The 20516-nt window shown below is 43.2% G+C and overlaps 2 protein-coding genes across 4 annotated transcripts; both read left to right on the top strand.

The window, feature by feature from the left end:
* Nucleotides 1-541: 541 nt before the first annotated feature.
* Nucleotides 542-6418, top strand: FAM136A (family with sequence similarity 136 member A). Of its 2 annotated transcripts, none has more exons than XM_064364210.1 (3): nt 542-633; nt 1548-1688; nt 4606-6418. In XM_064364210.1, the coding sequence occupies exons 1-3, from the start codon at nt 547-549 to the stop codon at nt 4792-4794; spliced, it is 417 nt and encodes a 138-aa protein (XP_064220280.1). In that variant the 5' UTR covers nt 542-546; the 3' UTR covers nt 4795-6418. The 2 variants fall into 2 exon arrangements, with proteins under 2 accessions (XP_064220280.1, XP_012289350.2); XM_012433927.3 differs by lacking the exon at nt 4606-6418 and adding an exon at nt 2918-3267.
* A 901-nt stretch (nt 6419-7319) lies between these two features.
* SNRPG (small nuclear ribonucleoprotein polypeptide G) lies at nt 7320-20304 on the top strand. 2 transcript variants are annotated; one of them, XM_012433956.3, is made up of 4 exons: nt 7320-8181; nt 12136-12158; nt 13326-13450; nt 19989-20304. In XM_012433956.3, the coding sequence occupies exons 1-4, from the start codon at nt 8150-8152 to the stop codon at nt 20037-20039; spliced, it is 231 nt and encodes a 76-aa protein (XP_012289379.1). In that variant the 5' UTR covers nt 7320-8149; the 3' UTR covers nt 20040-20304. The 2 variants fall into 2 exon arrangements, with proteins under 2 accessions (XP_012289379.1, XP_064220281.1); XM_064364211.1 differs by lacking the exon at nt 12136-12158 and having other exon boundaries at nt 7713-8181.
* The last annotated feature ends 212 nt before the right edge of the window (nt 20305-20516 follow it).

Here is a 20516-nt window from a genome sequence, read left to right as displayed (position 1 = left end):
TGGAGTACAGTAGCACAATCTCGGCTCATTGCAACCTCTGCCTCCCGGGTTCAAGCGATTCTCCTGCCGCAGCCTCCTGTAGCTGTGATTACAGGCACACGCTGACACGACGCCCGGCTAATTTTTGTATTTTTAGTAGAGACGGGATTTCACCATGTTAGTCAAGCTGGTGTCGAATTCCTGACCTAGGGATCCGCCCACCTCGGCCTCCCAAAGTGCTGGGATTACAGGCGTGAGTCGCTGCGCCCGGCCTGTAAATTACATTAAATATTTTTAAGGAATGAAAGGGGAGGGATCAAGGGAGGGGAGGAGGAAAGACAGGCTGCAGCAGCAAGGCAGGTGTTCCCGTGATCGGTTCCCAGGTGGGAGGAGGGCGGTGGGCTCGAGGACGCCGGCGTACAGTGGCTCCGATCGGCCGCCAGGGGGCGGTGTGGGCCCGGGAAGGGCGACCGGCGAAGGGCGGCGAAGGGCGGTGAGGAGGCGGGCCCGTGAGCCGATTCCATGTGGGCGCCGGCACGGCGCGGCGCGGGGCAGCGCGGGGTCGCCATGGCGGAGCTGCAGCAGCTGCGGGTGCAGGAGGCGGTGGACTCCATGGTGAAGAGTCTGGAGAAAGAGAACATCCGGAAGATGCAGGTAGCGGGGCAGGGGCCGAGCCGGGACCCCCTTCTCAGCGGGTGGGTTCCGGGCCCCTCCCTCAGCCACCACGCGACGCCTGGCACCGCAGCCCGCGTCCCTGCAGACCGCGTGTGCGCGGTCCTGGGATCGCCGCGGCGGCCTCTGACAGGACTAGGGAAGCTTTGGCGGATCGGATGAAATCTGTGCGCCCCCGCCGTGCGCGAGGCGGTTTTCCGCCCCTTCCGGCCCCGGGCAGGCGCGTCCCCGGCGGCAGGTGGGAAGCCCCTAGTGGCAGGCGCTCGCCCCGCCACCTTCCCCTCTTGCGCGGCCCCTTCTGCAGATGAGCGCCCCGAGGCCCAGCAGCGGCGCGGCCAAGGTGAAGGACTAGAAAGGCGAGGGCTCCCGGCCTCCCCAATGGCCAGATCATGTCCGCTTCACAGTGTAGAAACAGCACGGGTTTCCACACTGTTGTGCTCTCCTGCAGTGCCTCTGTGCGTGTCGGTCCCGCTTCCCTCACAGAGTGTAGTGCCCCTTGGGTCATTGATTAGTGGATCGGCTGCCCTCTGGTGGAATGTGGATTACTAGGTTGCTGACCTCTAAATCCTGTGCAAGAGGCACCTGGTTTTCAGAACTTGGCTTCATCCACCCCACCCTCACCCATCCGGACGAACCTCTGTTCGCCCAGCCATCGGTGCAACAGGTGCCAATGAGCTAGCAGCAAGGAGACCATGAAACACTACACTAGACATTGAGGATAATTTTCCCCAGTGGTGGTTTTAAGGTCCTGCAGTCTATTCTCAGGGAAGGTAAAAGCAGAAGATGGCGAGGGAGGTGCAAATATACACATGGCCTTCTAACTTCTGTAGTGCTCCATAGTCCTTTCTGTCCCCAGAGGCTCTCCTACCTCACCTCATCCTGCCCTTTCTCCCCAGGGTCTCATGTTCCGGTGCAGCGCCAGCTGTTGTGAGGACAGCCAGGCCTCCATGCAGCAGGTGCACCAGTGCATCGAGCGCTGCCATGCGCCTCTGGCTCAAGCCCAGGCTTTAGTCACCAGTGAATTGGAGAAGTTCCAGGTGAGAAATATTCTAGACAGAGCACTCTAGTCCTTGATCTAGACTTTTGTAGGTGATGGCAAGCATTTGTTCAAAACTCTTGGCTTTAGTGTCTTGGTTCTGTTAACAGTTGTGATGGTGATGGCCAATCAGTTTTCACAGGGTTTGAAATTTTGGGAAAAGTCTTGGCAGTCGAGTGCCTTAAATTGAACTGTTTTCCTATAGAAATGATGTGGTCGGGCGCAGTGGCTCACGCCTGTATCCCAGCACTTTGGGAGGCTGAGACAGGTGGATAACAAGGTCAGGAGATCGAGACCATCCTGGTTAACACTGTGAAACCCTGTCTCCACTAAAAACACAAAACATTAGCTGGACATGGTAGCGTACACTTGTAGTCCCAGCTACTCAGGAGGCTGAGGCAGGAGAGTCCCTTGAACCCCAGAGGCAGAGGTTGCAGTGAGCTGAGATCGTGCCACTGCACTCCAGCCTGGGCAACAGAATGAGACTGTCTGAAGAAAAAAAAAATGATGTAAAAAGGAGTTACCAGGGGAGTTCATGACCAAGAGCCCAAAGGCAGTTGGTTAAAGACAGGGCGTTTGTTTCTTTTCCCATAACCACCAAATACAGTATGTATACTGTGTAGTATAAAGTTTCCTAAAACATATATTATTTTATTTTTACAACAGCAGAATCTCTAGGAAAGTAGGATATCCTTGAAAAGGTACAGATTAGAGGAACACCTGCCCACCATTTTGTGGCCTTATAAACTCACCCAGGACTGCCCCTACTTGTATACCCAGATGGCAGCTTCTCTGTCAGTAAGGAGCAGTCATTTATGTGAATCATCATCACATTGCCTCACAGATTCCTGGCTCACAAGCCCCTCTGAGGTTAATAAAAGAGCTCCCTCTCTCCTTCTCTGGAGCAAAGAGTATCTACAACTTCATTTTACTCCCATCTTCTAAGTATATGTTTCTGGAACCTGGGGCAAGCAAGCCCACTTCCAAACCAGCCTTTCATAGCCTGAGGTTCCATCCACATGGAAAAATTATACCTAATGTGATACATCTTTACATTCTTCCATTCAAAACTCTTCAAAGTTACTGCCATTATGGAGAAATAACTTCTCCAAGATCATGGAACCGCAAAGGGTTTCTTTGTGTTCTTTTTGACAGCTAATTTTATAGATGGAGTCTTTGATAATTTGATTCTTGGACTGTTCTATAACCTTCCTTGCATGATCTTTTTAGTCCTCTCCAGGTGGACTTTCACTCTTCACTGGGCCAGAACTGCTCCTGCCACTCATCTCCATGGGGCCGAATCCGGGGGTCATTTCTGAGTCTTCATCTTACTCTGTCTACATCATTGACACAGTGGATCCCTTGCCTTCTTAAAGCACTTTATTCAGTTGGTCACCAGGACATGTCACCCTCCTGGTGTTCTGTTGGCCACCCTTTCTTGGCCTCCTTTGCTGTCTCTTCCCCTCTCCAGCCTCTGAGCATCAGAGTGCCCAGGGCTGTCCTTGGTTCTTTTCTCCTTTCTGACTACTTCTCTAGTCTCCTCTAGCCTCATAACTATAAATATAATCTGTATGCTGACAGCTCCTGCCTTTATTTATTTATTTATGAATGAGAAGAAGTCTCGCTTTGTAGCCCAGGCTGGAGGGTAGTGGCGCAATCTCAGCTGACTGCAACCTCCGCCTCCCAGGTCCCAGTTCAAGCAATTCTCCTGCCTCAGCCTCCCAAGTAGCTGGGATTACAGGCGCCCACCTCCACGCCCAGCTAATTTTTGTATTTTTAGTAAAGACGGGGTTTCACCATGTTGGCCAGGCTGGTCTTGAACTCCTGACCTCGTGATCCACCCGCCTCGGCCTCCTAAAGTGCTGGGATTACAGGTGTGAGCCACTGCGCCCAGCCAGCTCCTGCATTTATATCTGTATAGCAGACCTTACTCATAAACTCCAGATTCATATATCCAACTAATTCCTCAACATCTCCATTTACTTTGTCTCTATGCTCTCACTGTAATGTAAGTTCTGTAAGGGTAAGAACTTTGTTTTACTCATTGCTATATTCCCTAACATTTTTTAAAAGAGTGCCTGGCACATAGTAGATGCTCAGTAATATTTGTTGAATTGAACATTTTCCTGTAGAAAGAACAGACTTTAAAGAATCAAGATGTTTGTAAGTCTTACAGTAACCTCTAGGTACCTCTCATATCCTGGAAGAACTTTCTGTATAATTTATTCTGTCATTCACCTGCTTTCTAGTAATAGTTTGAGCCCTCCTGGTGCCACTTTTTGTTTGAGTCAAGACAGTCTTGGCAGGCCAAACACAGTGGCTCACGCCTATAATCCCAGCACTTTGGGAGGCCGAGGCGGGTGGATCACGAGGTCAAGAGATCGAGACCATCCTGGTCAACAAGGCGAAACCCCGTCTCTACTAAAAATACAAAAAATTAGCTGGGCACGGTGGCGCGTGCCTGTAATCCCAGCTACTCAGGAGGCTGAGGCAGGAGAATTGCCTGAACCCAGGAGGCGGAGGTTGCGGTGAGCCGAGATCGCGCCATTGCACTCCAGCCTGGGTAACAAGAGCGGAACTCCGTCTCAAAAAAAAAAAAAAAAAAAAAGAAAATATAAGCCAGGAGTGGTGGCATGTGCCTGTGGTCCTAGCTACTTGAGAGCTGAAGTGGGAAGATAGCTTGAGCCTGGGACGTCGAGGCTGCAGTAAACCATAATTGTGCCACTGTAGCACAGCACTCCAGCCTGGGCAACAGAGTGAGACACTGTCTCAAAAAAAAAAAAAAAAAAATACTTGGCCAATCACACTACAATGTCCCTTTAATTGATCAAGATAATATATATCAAGCCCTGTAATGAGCACACAGTAAATGGAGGCCTTACTCTCAGCTTTCTCTGCCTTCTTCCTTCTTGCCACAGGACCGCCTGGCTCGGTGCACCATGCATTGCAATGACAAAGCCAAAGATTCAATAGATGCTGGGAGTAAGGAACTTCAGGTGAAGCAGCAGCTGGACAGTTGTGTGACCAAGTGTGTGGATGACCACATGCACCTTATCCCAACTATGACCAAGAAGATGAAGGAGGCTCTCTTATCCATGGGGAAATAAAAGTCTTTGCCAATGCCCATTGGGGCTGAGGGCAAGGATATATTTTTTATAAGGAATTGGGAATTTTAGTCTTTTAAGCAAAGTTTATGAATGAAGAAATTAAGGACGGCCGCAAGTGTAAGGCATATGTCACTTGCCTCTGGACACTGGTTCTTTTATGTTTCAGTCCTAAAAAATGAAATGGAAAAAAGTGGTGCTAAATTGGGTCAGGGACATTACAGGAGAATTTTGGAGCTTGTATTTCCTGTGGCCAGTGCCTGTCCTGGCAGTAAAGATCTCCCCTGTAACAAGCCAGAGCCCTCCAAGGTACCAGACTCTTCTTACTACACAGGTACCAACAGCCTGGCAGGTTAGAGTTGGTGGAGTTTGAGGAGAAATATTTTCTCTTTGTTGCCAACATCCTGTTTACTGGAAGTGTCACCACACCATTTTCCATAAGCTGTGAAACAAAGTCCATGAGGTCACTAACTTAGAAGGCAAAAAGTTTTCTGAGTCTTTGTGTTCTTGACTTTGTGTAATTTATACAAGGGCATTCAAGTTGATTTTAAGATGTGGAACTGGGAGGGAGACTAGTTTGGAGAAGAACTTTGAAAGGCTCCTTGTGGATCCCCATTTCTGGTCATCAAGATATGGATGTACATTTCTTAAAATTATTACATGCTGCATCTTTCAGCCTGGGGACCATGCAAAAACATGAGAGGTGATGACACACTAATTACGAAAAGCATAATTACTAGCTGATAGGCCCTGAGACTGTAGCAAAATTACAATGACAGGAAATTTTTTTTTTTTTTTTTTGAGACGGAGTTTCACTCTTATTGCCCAGGCTGGAGTGCAATGGCACGATCTCGGCTCACCGCAAACTCTGTCTCCCGGATTCAAGCGAATCTCCTGCCTCAGCCTCCCGAGTAGCTGGGATTACAGGCGTGCGCCACCACGCCTGGCTAATTTTGTATTTTTAGTAGAGACGGTGTTTCTCCATGTTGGTCAAGCTGGTCTCGAACTCCCAACCCCAGGTGATCCACTCACCTTGGCCTCCCAAAGTGCTGGGATTACAGGCGTGAGCCACTGCCCCCAGCATGACAGGACAGTCTTGCAGTAACATTTTCCCCTTGAAGAGAAAGGGATTTTGATTGTGATATATACTAGTATCTAGGAATACTAGAGGAATAAAAGAGGACCAGTTGGCTACTTGATTATAACAGAGTTATAAAGTACTGGATTTGGAAAAGCCTGTTTTTTACAGAACAGATGGAACCAAAGCCTAAACCTAGCATTGCCTACTTAGCCCCCTGAGTTAACAGAGCCCAATTGAGACAAAGCCCTGGCAACAGGAAATTCGAGGGAGAAAAAGTAACCAACTTGGGCTAGGATGAGCTGACTCCCTTAGAGCAAAAGAGAGGCAGCCCCCATTACCAAATACCACTTTTGCCTCCGGCTTTTGCAACTTGCAGTGTTCCTGCCCTGGCATGACACCTTATTGTTTTGATAGCAACCTCACTGTATTTTCACCAACTTATTACTTGAAATGATAATATAGCCTGTCCACTTGCTGTTTCCAGGCTGTGATATATTTTCCTAGTGGTTTGATTTTTAAAATAAATAAGGTTTAATTTTCTCCCCACTATTGTGTTTTATTTCCTTATATCTGGGTAGTGAATATATAACTTTCTCAGTATGCTTCTTTTAACAGGTTAAATGAGTTTAGCATGTTCAGAAGAGTGGAAATTAGTTATTTGTTATGGTTCAGATGCAGAACTGGTTCATTGTAAATGGGAAAAACTTTGAGAGGAGGCTACGTTATTGTGACTTGAAGTTCATTAATGTAGAAAAGAAACTATGAGGCTAAAAAGAGAAATTCATTATGTCAGGTCTCTCGCTTCAACTAAACACTAATAGCAAGTGGTAGGAAAGGTACAAAGCTATGACCCTGCTAGAAAATAAGTGTCTAGGATTTTGAGTACTAAGAGTGCAAAATATGTGATGAGTTTAAGTCTTTACTATCATTGGTATTTAAATAGAGCCATTCCAGAATATCAGGAATGAACTGAATTTTTGAGAACCATCTCCTATTTAAAATCAACAAGGCATTCTATTTTGGTTTAGTCTTTTATGATATGTGGATTCTCCTACTTTAGGATAATGTAACAACTGGGAACAAGTCAGAGACCACTTTTTACACATCTTGACATGAAAAAGAAATACCTTATATTAGAGAGTGTTTGTATGCTGCACTTCACAATTTTATATACAGAAGCGATAGCACATCAGCGAGTTTGGAGGCAGTGTTTGAAAAATTGCAGGACTGCCAGGCATGCTGGCTCACGCCTGTAATACCAACACTTTGGGAGCCAGGGTCAGGAGGATCACTTAAGGCCAGGAATTGGAGAATAGCCTGGACAACAAAGCGAGACCTCGTTTCTACAAAAAAAAAATATATATATATATATATATATATTAGCTGGGCACAGTGGCGTGTGCCTGTAGTCTCAACAGCTCAGGAGGCTGAGGTGGGAGGATCACTTGAGGCCAGGAGTTCGAGGTTGCAGTGAGCCATGATCACACCATCCATTCCAGCCTGGGTGACCTCATCTCAAAAAAAAAAAAAAAAAAAAAAAAAAAAATTATTTGCAAGATCACCAGTCGGACACAGATTGAAATTCTTAGAGACAGGCCCAATCACCTTACCCTCCAGTGGTGCAGAGGCCACTAATTTACATTCTACCGGAACCCTAGGCTTCATCTTACAGTATGCTATAAGGATACCTGCCAAAGAAATACAGGGGTCCATTCCTCTAGGGCTCGTTATCATTCGGTATATATGAAGAAAATATGCGATACGAACCACAGACATGCGGAATTGGCCGGGTTTGCCCAGAAGCTAGAGACGGGACCGTTATCCCAATTTTATTTTTTAAATAGAGAAGGTGGGGGGGGTCTCACTATGTTGCCCAGGCTGGTCTCGAACTCCTAGGCTCAAGCGAGCCTCCCAGAGTTCTGGAATTTACGGCACTCGGCGGTTTTTTTGTTGTTTGGTTTGGTTTGGTTTTTTTTGGGCGGGAGGTGTTCCATAGGCAGAGTACTCGTTTTCTAAATTTTGCACAAAGAAAACGGAATTTAGGAGGCTGCCTAGAGGACCCACGTCTCCGTCCGGGCCAATCGCTGACGACGCAACCGGAAGCTCAACAGTGACCGAGACTCTCAGGTATCGCGATGTGAAGTGTAAAAACTGCCGACAATCGATTGGCTAACGAGGTCGGTGACGCTAGACGCAAGACGCCGGGCCTACCGCGGGAGCGTAGAGTAGGCCGTGCATTCCGTTCCAAGGCCTCTGTGTGCCCGCGGAGTAGCCACCATGAGTAAAGCTCACCCTCCCGAGTTGAAAAAGTAAGTATGTATGAGAACCAAACCGAAACGGTCGCTTCTATGAGTCCTGCGAGTGCCTTTGTTCCCTCCCCATTCGCCGAATGGCTTGAGCCACCACCTCATTTCTTCGGGTCCGAGGTCGCCGAGATCTCGGCCAGGCTCCCGCGCTTGGGACGTGAAGCCCGCGCAGAGCTTGCGCGTCGGCGTGGTTACAGCCGGCAGCCACCGCACCTCCTTCCGGCCGACCCGCCTCCGGGTACTGTGGTCGGGTCCCTGGTCACCCCACGCTCTCCCTCCCTCGTTCCTTGAAGATCTTGAATGCCACCTTTTGTTGAACGTCTCAAATAGCATCATGTTCTAGATAGATGGCTAGAGGGGGTAATTCTGTAGAGGAACTAAAGAGGGGCTGGAATGGAAGTATTTTTTAAAACTCCGTGAGGCATCAGACTCCAAAAGCCACTTTAACTTTAGAGAATGTGTTTGTAGCTGTTTCTTTGAGCTTTTACTTAGAAACCTCATTCCTTTTTCTTGTCTCCTTTTACGTTAAGTTTGAATGTCGTGTGTTATCTTGCTCTGATGTTAAAACTATGTAAGAATATTCATTTTTCTTTTTTTTTTAATAACATTAACTTTTTTCTAATTAGAGAAGGCTAACATTTTGAAGTTTTTTTCTACACACCCGGTAAAATCAAACTTTAAGTAAGAGAGCCTTACTTCAGGTAGGACTCAACGTAAAGCTTTAAACTCTTCAAATATACTTCTTGACTGGACTTAACATGTTATATGTTTCCTGAGTACGTTTCTGTTTTGTTTATACTCCTTGATGCTGGAATTCTACATGTAGTAGCTGAATTGCACAAAGGGTGCAGAATTGTTACAGGGATCAGTTTTCTCTGACATAGCGTGTGGTTGGCTTTGTGTATAGTTCATTTATTACCAGGCCCACAGAAGTTAGACATAAGGAAAAATTCCTATTTAATAATTTTGCAGCGGGGCGAGGTGGTTCACGCCTGTAATCCCAGCACTTTGGGAGACCGAGGTGGGCGGATCACCTGAGGTCAGGAGTTTGAGAGCAGCCTGGCCAACGTGGTGAAACCCCGTCTCTACTAAAATACAAAAAATTAGCCAGGTGTGATGACGGGGCCTGTAATCCCAGCTACTTGGGAAGCTGAGGCAGGAAAATTGCTAGAATCCGAGAGGCAGAGGTTGCAGTTGCAGTGAGCCGAGATCGTGCCATTGCACGCCAGCCTGGGCAACAAGAGCAAAACTCTTTTTCAAAAAAAAATAATATTTTTGCTTTTAAAGGTGCATTTGTATCAAAGCCATCTTTGTGTGAAACTCCTTGTGTTTATATTTTAGTTAGGTCTGTTAAGGAATTAATTATTAAAGCATAAGCCCAACATAAGAAAAATAGAACTTACTTAGAAATTATTGTCGTGAAAATGTTTATCTGAAAATTACTCTTTTTTGGTGAGCTGGTGACGTAAGTATCCTCTGGATTCATCAGAGACTGCTGAAATGGTGACTTTTTTTTTTTTAACAAAAGGACCATTCTGTACTTGTAATCTAAGATTTCCTTTCTGATTGATAACATAGTTTTTGAAAATTTCAGAGAAGGAAGCTAGTTTTAATACGTTTCTCTTCTCATCCATAAGTTTCATGAATTGTGCAATCCCATCAAATCTGCTGCCAAAATGACTTTCAAATTTTTTCTTCCTCTACTTTCTCAAAGATAGCATCTTCTTTTACACCTTTATGCCATCCTCCTGGCTTAGTGGTTCTTTTTGTTTGGTTGGTTGGTTGGTTGGTTTGGTTTAGGTGTTTGGTGTTTTTTTGAGATGGAGTCTCGCTCTGTCGCCCAGGCTGGAGTGCAGTGGCATGATCTCAGCTCACTGCAATCTCCGCCTCCTAGGATCAATCGATTCTCCTGCCTCAGCCTCCGGAATAGCTGGGATTACAGGCGCCCGCCACCACACCCAGCTAATTTTTGTATTTTTAGTAGAGATGGGATTTCGCCATGTTGGTCAGGCTGGTCTTGAACTCCTGACCTTGTGATCCACCCACCTCCGCCTTCCAAAGTGCCGGGGTTACAGGTGTGAGCCATTGTGCCTGGCCACTCTGGTTCTTAAATGAGGGAGTAGGGGATCTGGTGCTACTGACTTCTAGTGAGTAGACACAGGGATGCTGCTAAACTTCCTACCGCTTATTGGACTGCCCCCAACAATACAAAATTATCTAGTCCCAAATGTCAGTAGTGCAGAAGTTGAGATACCCTGGCTTAACTGAATTCTTTCCTGCCACTTTTTACAATTTGCTGCCACAGTAGTCTTCCCAGTGACTGCTTTAATAATTTATCACAATATGCAAAATCGAGTCTATATTTAACCCACCCAACATTCAAACGCCAAACCTTACAACCACAAATACTCAAGTGTTCCGTTCTCCAGTCAAACTGAACTATTTGTATTTGCTCACACTTGCTGTGTGACTTCGGACAATTTACTTAACCTTTCCATACTTAGTTCTCCATCTGTAAAATGGTGGTAATACTAGACCATAATTGCAAAGTCCTTGTAAAGATTGAATAAGATCTTGGGTGTTATATTTGCTATGTTTTTATGTATCTTATTGAAATATAGTCTTGTTCATCATACTTCATAAATACATTTTTACTTGTAAATGTATCTACTCCCTCCTTCAGTCATGCTCCCTGTTTTGTATTTGAATTCTTCTATGATTATTCTGTACATTAAAATTGAGTAAGTGCCCACTTCGCAGCCCATATGCTAAAATTTTTTCCCATTTTTTTATATTTTAAATTTTGAATGAAATTTTTAAAACTGAATAAAATTTCATGTTTTCTGGCCTATAAATGGAAGAGGTTAAAAACTGATTTGACTGCATGGCTTAGTAGTCTCATATTCCACTAAAATGGAATTTTCCTTAATTCATATTGTTTGAAGTTTCAAAATATGCATTTATTATACTAAAATATACTTAAATGTTGAGGACTACCCTGAACATTTATGCTTGATGCTTTCATATTAAATAAAAGAACACTCCTTTTTATCTTGAATATAAAATGCCTATTGAATTGACTATGGTTTGTTTACTGTTTGCTGTCTTTACAACTTAGTTTTGGAAATAACCAAATGTAAGCAAGTCTTTGTTTTTCTGTTATGACTGTAAAACCCAATTATTGAAAATCAGGTTAATGAGACCAGATGAGGTAGCTTATGCCTGTGTAATCTCAGCAGCACTTTGGGAGACTGAGGGGAAGCATATTTTTTGAGGCCAGGAATTCAAGACCAGCCTGGGCAACATAATGAGACGCTATCTCTTTAAAAAAAAAAAAAAAAGAAAGAAAGAAGTAAAGAAACAGGTCAATGAAACAACATAGTATTGAACAATAAGAATGTTTTTATAATTCACATTTGTATAAAGACTCCACTTAATGTAGATTAACACAGTCTAAATATGTTTCATTTTTATTGTCTTTCCCCTTCCCAAATTACTTTGCTTTGTAGAATGTCTAATTTAGGTAACCTTTTTTTCCCCTGAAACAGGGTTTTGCTCTATTGCCCAGCTGGAGTGCAGTGGCTCACTGCAGGTTCCAGTGATCCTCCGGCCTCAGCCTCCCAAGTAGCTGGAACCATAGGCACATGCCACCACTCCCAGTTAATTTTTGTATTTTTGGTAGAGATGGGGTTTCACCATGTTGCCCAGGCTGGTCTCAACTCCTGAGCTCAAGCAGTTCACCCACCTTAGCCTCCTAAAGTGCTGGGATTACAGGCAGGAGCTACCTTGCCCTATTCCCTCACTCTTCACAGTAGTACAATATTTTTACTATTTTAGATGTCATTATTCCCATTGTATAAATTTTAGCAAATAATTTTAACTATACCTATTTATGTACTTGTTTATGCTTAAAATTTTTTAATTGGTTATATAATCTTTACCCTTTTGCTTTTTCAGATTTATGGACAAGAAGTTATCGTGTAAGTTTGTTGTTTTGGGTTTTTTGCAACTTTATGAAAATTTAAAGCACACAGCACCTCTAATTCACATCCATTAATTAAGCAGATTACTTAATCCTAACTAAACATTTTTATTTACCTAATTCTGATATTTAATGAATTTAATAGCACTTTGGACTTTATATTACATAAGCCCTTCCTCACTTTGACAAAATTAACAGGATTTATCAACCTTTTTTCCTTTAAATAAGCTACAGAAGACTTAGATAAGGAAGAATTATTTTGTTTATTGGGAATATGTAGGAATTTGTTCAGTTTAACTAAAAATCTGACCCACATAGTGCTAGAAGTATATGTAGGGGACAAATCCATGAGCAATTATTTTGTTTCTTGGGAATACGTAAGAATTTGTTCAATGTAACTGAAAATCTGACCCACACAGTGCTTAAAGTATATGTAGGGGACAAAACCATGAACATTAGAGGTAAGCAGCCTTTAGCTTGAATCTCACTTCTACCATACAGTAGCTGTATAACCGTGAATACAGTTACTTAAAAGCTTGGGCACAGTGGCTTACCTCTGTAATCGCAGCACTTTGGGAGGCCAGAGTGGTAGGATCCCTTGAGCTCGGGAGTTCGAGACCAGCCAGGGCAACATAGGGAGCCTGCCACCCCCTCACCCCCGACGGCCATCTCTGAAAAAATAAAAAAATAAAAGCTGCTAGGCTCATGCCTGTAATCCCAGCATTTTAGGAGGCCAAGGCGGGTGGATCGCCTGAGGTCAGGAATTTGAGGCCAGCCTGACCAAACCCCGCCTCTACTAAAAAATACAAAAATTAGCTGGTCGTGGTGGCATGTACCTTTAGTCCCAGCTACTTGGGAGGCTGAAACAGGAGAATTGCTTGAACCCAGATGGCGGAGGTCGCAGTGGGCCGAGATTGCACCACTGGACCACTCCAGCCTGGCAACAGAGTGACCCTCCATCTCAATAAATAAATAAATAAAAGCTCTAAAGTTTGATTCTATCCTATAAAGTAAGGATAATACTACTTTTTAGGATTCTTACAAATTAAAATGTGGAAGTAAATACAAAAATGTTTAATCCAGTGCTTGGCATACAGTAAGGATAGTGGGTCAAACATCTCAAATACTTGTATTTTTCTAAAACATCTTTTTCCCTTTTTAATAGTGAAATTAAATGGTGGCAGACATGTCCAAGGAATATTGCGGGGATTTGATCCCTTTATGAATCTTGTGATAGATGAATGTGTGGAGATGGCAACTAGCGGACAACAGAACAATATTGGAATGGTGGTAAGTAAAGATACAAGATTTATCTTGGAGACTTCATTTTCCTTTTGGAATATGTATTAGCTTTCCTAGTTAGTAACCCCCAGAAATGGCAAATAACAGGCAAGATTAGATTTTCCATCTCCTTTTTAGTTGAACATGTGGCAGTTATTCAGCTGTGGGTAATATCCTGGTTACCTATAGGTAAGATCTCAACTATACAGAACCTAAGGTCCTAGGGCTTGAAATAGCTGTTGAAAATCCTTCTTGAGCTTTATTCTATGATAGAGGCTCATAGTTGGTCCTTCATTAGACCAATAGTTCTGAAACCTTAACGTATATATGAATCCCCAGGGAATCTTGTTAAAATGCAGATTCTACTTCAGTAGGTATGGGGCGGAACTTAATTAAGGTTTTGTATTTATACTAATGCCTAATGTAGATCTGCCAGTCCACAAATCACACTTTGTGATTTTATTTGTATACATAGTTGACCTGGATTTTCTGGTTTACCACACCCAAAATTTTAAAGTAGCCAAAGTAAAAGTTATAAGGGATAATCACAATGACATTCACATGAGAAAGGAAAAAACAAAACAGAAAAAAGGCAAATACTGAGCTCTCATAGGATTAAACATTCCTACATTCTTTGGGCTGCAGTTTTAGTGATTGCTGAAAAAGAGTTTTTTTCTTTTTCTTCTTTTTTTTTTTTTTTGACAGAGTCTCGCTCTGTTGCCCAGGCTAGAGTACAGTGGTACAATCTTAGCTCACTGCAACCTCTGCCTCCCAGGTTCAAGCGATTCTCCTGTCTCAGCCTCCCGAGTAGCTAGGACTACAGGAACGTGCCACCATGCCTGGCTAATTTTTTTGTATTTTTAGTAGAGACAGGGTTTCACCATGTTGCCCAGGGTGGTCTCAAACTCCTGAGCTCTGGCAGTCTGCCTGCCTTGGCCTCCCAAAGTGCTAGGATTACACATGTTAGCCACCTTGCCCAGCTGAAGAAGAGTTTTGATACTTGTCAGCAAGACCCAGACTTTTAAGTCCTCCTTTGTCTAACACAGGACAACATACCTAACAAAGTGGTAAGTCCAAAGTTCTTGAAAAAGGTGAACCAAAAAGGACAACTTACTTTTAGCAAATTATTGAGCATAAAGACGTCCAAGGGGTGAGGTGATAAGAGTTGCTAATTATTAGCCTTGATTTATTAACTTTTTTTTTTTTTTTTTCTTTCTCTGAGACAGTCTCGCTCTTGTCGCTCAGGTTGAAGTGCAGTGGCATGATCTCAGCTCACTGCAACCTCCGCCTCCTGGGTTCAAGTGAGTCTTCTACCTCAGCCTCCCAAGTAGCTGAGATTACAGGTGCCTGCCACTGCGCTGGCTAATTTTTAGGAGAGACAGGGTTTTACCATCTTAGCCAGGCTGGTCTCAAACTCCTGACCTCATGAGCCACCACGCCCATCCTTAACCTTGATTTTTTAAGTTTGAGGAGTAGAGTTGAAGATAGACCTATTTTGATATCTCTGCCTGTTTAATTTTTTACAAAACATTCTTCCCAAGGTTTGGGTTATTACTTAATTCAGATACTTTTTCATTACTGTATTTTGAAAAGCAAATCAATAGTCATGACTGAAAAAACAATTTAGTCTCCAGATACCACACTGTACTTCCAAGTTTCATGTAAGCTTACTTGTCTTTCAGGTATATTCCCTTGTGAGCTTCTGTTGAATAGGCTGCCAGCATCATTAGTAGCCAAGTCCTTATAAAAACACTTTCTAGGTACCCCAAGATTTTCCTCTAAACCTTTATTTTTACAAATAAATCTTCGTTCTAATAGAAGGTAGATTAGGTTTTTAGTCGTCCCAAGAAATTTGCTGAAAAGAATTCAGGAAGCATTTGGCACCTAAAGGCAAGAACACAGCCTGGCGTGGTGGCTCACGCCTGTAATCCCAGTACTCTGGGAGGCTAAGGCAGGTGGATCACCTGAGGTTGAGAGTTCGAGACCAACCTGACCAACATGGAGAAACCCCGTCTCTACTAAAAATTAAAAAATTGGCTGGGCGTGGTGGCGAATGCCTGTAATCCCAGCTACTCAGGAGGCTGAGGCAGGAGAATCACTTGAACCTGGGAGGCGGAGATCGCATCATTGCACTCCACCCTGGGCAAGAAGAACAACACGAGCAACACTGTCTCAAAGAAAAAAAAAAAGGCAAGAACAGAGATGAACTTTTTGCTAAAGTTGGAAGAAGAGAAACAAATAGGTTAAGATTTTGTTCATTTTGTTAAAAGTTGTTTGACAAAGGACAATTGGCTTCATTATTACCTTATCCAAGTCAGTGATCCATTGAGGCCATTGAAATTACTTAATACTGTTGTATTGCAGATATGTATGTGTTGGCTGGGCACAGTGGCTCACACCTGTAATCCCAGTGCTTTGAGAGGCTGAAGCAGGAGGATCACTTCAGCCCAGGAGTTCGAGATCAGCCTGGGCAACATAGTGAGACCTCATCTCTACAAAAAAATTTAGAAAATTAGCCGGGCATGGTAGTGTGCACCTGTAGTCCCAGCTACTCAGGAGACTGAGACAGAAAGATCACTTGAACCCAGGAAGTTGAAGCTGCAGTAAGCTGAGATCACACCACTGCACTCCAGTCTGTGTGACAAAGCAAGATCCTCACTCAAAAAGAAAGAGGATGTGTGTGTTTTCAGGAGTTCGTTTGTTTTTAACCTGTCAGTTGGATAGTTACCTAATCATAAATCTCAGCGATCTTCTGAGACATCCCCAGAGTTTTATTTTATTATATTACATAGTTCAGGCACTCTCGCTAGAGTTGTGCTTCTGTAGCATCACTGAAGCACAACAAAAGGAGCAGTACGTAATTCTGAACCTGATAGTTCAAGTTTGATTTGGAGAATTAAGCCTCAAATACAGTGACAAAAGAGGAAGAGCACTATAGTAGTCCTTTATCCTCAGAGTGGGTACCAGAAACCACAGATAATACTGAACCCTAAGCACAAATTTCTTTTTACTTCTTCACAATCTCACAGATAGAAGATTCATCCTTACCGTAAATCTTAGCAGTCTCATACTATTTTTTTTCCTTATTAAGTCAAGAACTTGTACCATTTCACTTAAAGGAAACACTTTTCAGCTTCTCTTTGGCTTATCCATATTGCCAGCATCACTGCTCTTATACTTTCAGGCTATTACTAAGTAAACCTTGACTATTTTCTTGAACCCAAGTAACCCTTTGATACCACAACAGACAACTGGAAAACTGAGATAACTGATGAATGGGCAGCAAGGAGATGCTAGACAAAGGGATAATCCATGTTCAGGGACAGTATGAGATATTACTGCACTACTCAGAACATCATGCAATGTAAAACTTAGGGATTGTCTGTTTCTGGAATTATGCATTTCATGTTTTTGGACCACAGATAAGGTGAGACAAAGTTCACCATCTAGCCTTATTTTCTAAATATTATGTGACAAGACAAAGAAGTATATAGATTTAGCAGGAAGCTAGGAAGGAAGGCTAGCTTTTCTTGCTTTAGCCAGTGAGATGTGATGTTCAACATCTGTTGCCAAAAATGGGGAATTTAAAATTCTGATAACTGGCCGGGTCAGTGGCTCACACCTGTAATCCCAGCACTTTGAGAGGCCAAGGCAGGAGGATCACTTGAGACTAGGAGTTTGAGATCAGCCTGGGCAACATGGTGAGACCCTGTCTACAGAAAATTTAAAAATTAGCCTGGCTTAGTGGTTCATGCTTCTGGTCTCAGCTACTTAAGAGGCTGAAGTGGGTGGATTACTTGAGCCCAGGAGGTCAAGGCTGCAGTTAGCTGTGATTGAGCCACTGCATTCCAGCCTGGGTAATAGAGCAAGACCCTGTCTCAAAAAAAATTCATTAAAATGAAAATAAAATTCTGATAACTAGGTAAGCATGTTTCCATTCCTGGTTTATGCTGGGCATGGTGATGTGTGCCTGTAGTCCCAGCTACTCAAGAAGCTGAGGCAAGAGAACTATTTGAGCCTAGGAGTTTGAGGCTTCATTGTGCCCTGATTGTGCCTGTGAATAGCCACTGCACTGCAGCCTGGTCAGCATAGCTAGTCCCAGTCAAAAAAACGGAGAGGAGTTCTATTCTTACAAGAAGAGTATGAATCTTTGGACGCCTTCAGTTGCCACTGTCATTTTTAGGGCATTGTGTTTTGTTTTTTTTTCTTTTGGTTAGGAGGGAGAAAGAAGGGCATTGTTCTTATTGGATTTTGTTGTTTTGAGACAGGTCTCACTCTGTCACCCAGGCCGGAGTGCAGTAGGATAGAGCTTACTGCGGCCTCAACCTCCCTAGGCTCAGTATATCCTCCCACCTCAGCCTCCCAAGTAGCTGGAACCACAGGTGTGCACTACCACACTTGGCTAATTTTTGTAGTTTTTGTAGCGATAGGATTTTGCCATGTTGCTCAGGCAGGTCTTGAACTCCTGGGCTCAAGCAGTCCACCCGTCTGGGCCTCCCAAAGGGAGCCTGGGCCTGAAATTACAGGTGGGAGCCACCACGCCCAGCCATTCTCTTTTAAATCTGCTCCTTGCTACCTTATCATACTGGTTGCTGATAATTGGCTGCCAGATTCCAAGACACTTTTCCTACCAATTGTGTTCCCTTCTATTCTGTCAGCTGCAGTAATCACATGAGTTCTTTTATTAATATTTAGCAGGTACTTGAGCCCTCTGTGTGCCTGCTACTGTTTTGGGCACTGGGATTTTGTACCAAAGTCCTCGCCCTCGTAACATTTACATTTGCATGGAGAACACGATAAATCATAGTGTATTTGTAAATAAAATGAGTATGATACAGGGAGAAAAGAACAAGTTACAACTACTTTTACTCTAGTTGCCTATAAGCATAGCTCCACTTTGAATCTTTTTAGAATGCCTCCATTTCTAATAAACACCTTAAATTATTACCTATCCTCTACCTCCCCTACCCCTCCATTCACCTATCCAATTCTACTTGACTTATTGGTGATCTATCAATTATTGTGATCTACTGTCTATCAGGGACTTCTTGTTTTCAGTCCCCTAGCTTTCTTGAATTCATTTACCAGCTGATTCAGCTATACTCTGATAAGTTTTTTGTTTTTTTGTTTTTGTTTTGAGACGGAGTTTCACTCTTATCGCCCAGGCTGGAGTGCAATGGCACGATCTCAGCTCACTGCAGCCTCTGCCACCCAGGTTCAAGTGATTCTCCTGTCTCAGCCTCCCAAGTAGCTGGGATTACAGACATGTGCCACTACACGTGGCTAATTTTGTATTTTTAGTAGAGATGGGGTTTCTCTATGTTGATCAGGCTGGTCTCCAACTCCCAACCTCCGGTGATCCACCCACCTTGGTCTCCCAAAGTGCTGGAATTACAGGTGTGAGCCACCTCACCAGGCCCAGATAAGTATTCTTAATTTATGGCTTGTCTACTGGGTCAAGCACTATTCTCTTGGCCCCTTTCTTTATAACTTCTCTTTCTACCTCTAGGTTCTGTCCTACTCAAACTTTGGTGTATTTATATAATATCTTGTTGCCAGGACACTTAAGATTGTCATTCTCCCAAATGTGAAACTCACTGGCTCATTGTTAGTTCCTGATGTCCTCCAAACACTAAGGTTGGCATTTGAAGCTTTCCAAGATTTAATGCCAGCTATCTTTGTTTCCTGCTTCTCTTCATGAACTTTTTAGTTCATTCAAATTAGATTACTTCCTTATCCTCTTATACTTTGTCTTTATCTTAGTTCTAAAGTTTCCTATCTCCTTTTCAAAATCGTACTCAATTTCCATGACCCAGGTAAAATGTCATTTTCATAGAGCATGCCTTTCACGATTTCCCATCCTGGTTTGTTCCCTAAGTGATCTTACACCTCTAAACTGTACCTAACATACTGTACTGTACGTATTTTTCTCATTAATTGTTTAGATCCCATAGAGTCAGGGATGGGCATTTAAATTTGAGTCCTGCATTTTAGAAGGTGAAATTAGGGCCAGGCACAGCACCTCTTGCCTGCAATCCCAGCACTTTGGGAAGCCGAGGCAAGCAGATCACTTGAGGTCAGAATGAGACCAGTCTGGCCTACATGGTGAAACCCTGTCTCTACTGAAAATATAAAAATTAGCTGGCCATGGTCGGGGGCTCCTGTAATCCCAGCTACTTGGGAGGCTGAGGCAGGAGAATCGCTTGAACCCAGGTGGCAGAGGCTGCACTGAGCCAAGATTGCGCCACTACACTGTAGCCTGGGCAACAGAGTAAGACTCTGTCTCAAAAAAAAAAAAGGGTGAAATTAGTCATTGGAGACCTGACATTAGAATCTCATAAAGCTAATTGTTAGCCTTCAGTCTAGAAGATGTCCGTCTTATAAAGGGCTTACAGTTGTGTTTGGTGTCCCTGTTGCTTGAACAGAGCTTTAAAAACCAACATGTAATATTGAAAAACCATTAATGATTTGGTAAAAATTCTTAAATCATCATTGATATGTCTGTGACATGAGTTGTTCTTTTCAAATTTACTTTTCTCTTTCTTAGGTAATACGAGGAAATAGTATCATCATGTTAGAAGCCTTGGAACGAGTATAAATAATGGCTGTTCAGCGGAGAAACCCATGTCCTCTCTCCATAGGGCCTATTTTACTATGATGTAAAAATTAGGTCATGTACATTTTCATATTAGACTTTTTGTTAAATAAACTTTTGTAATAATCAAAAATGTTTTCTCAGATGTTCTGAATATAGAATATTAGCTTTCATTCCAATTTTTTCTGACATGAATTTTCCTGGTTGACACTGATTCAGAAGGGTTTTATGCATTAAAGTGGACAAATCTTGTTAAATGTGAAACATGGCAAGGATTCCTTTTGTCTTTCTTTCTTTTATTTATTTCATTTTAGTTATTGAGAAATGCTCAGTATGTGATAATGTCCATCTTTCAACACTAAACAGATAAAGTTGCAAACATGAATGAGTTTCTTCTAAGACACTAATTTTCAAAACTTAAGAGTAACTCTGATCTAGTCTGACTTTCCCAAGTACATCTACATTCCAAATATAGTACAA

The sequence above is a fragment of the Aotus nancymaae genome, unplaced genomic scaffold, assembly GCF_030222135.1.
Source record: "Aotus nancymaae isolate 86718 unplaced genomic scaffold, 86718_ANA_hifiasm-v0.15.2.pri h1tg000057l, whole genome shotgun sequence".
NCBI lineage: Eukaryota > Metazoa > Chordata > Mammalia > Primates > Aotidae > Aotus > Aotus nancymaae.
Note: the sequence above shows the minus strand (reverse complement) of the source record. Positions and strands in the feature narration are given on the sequence as shown.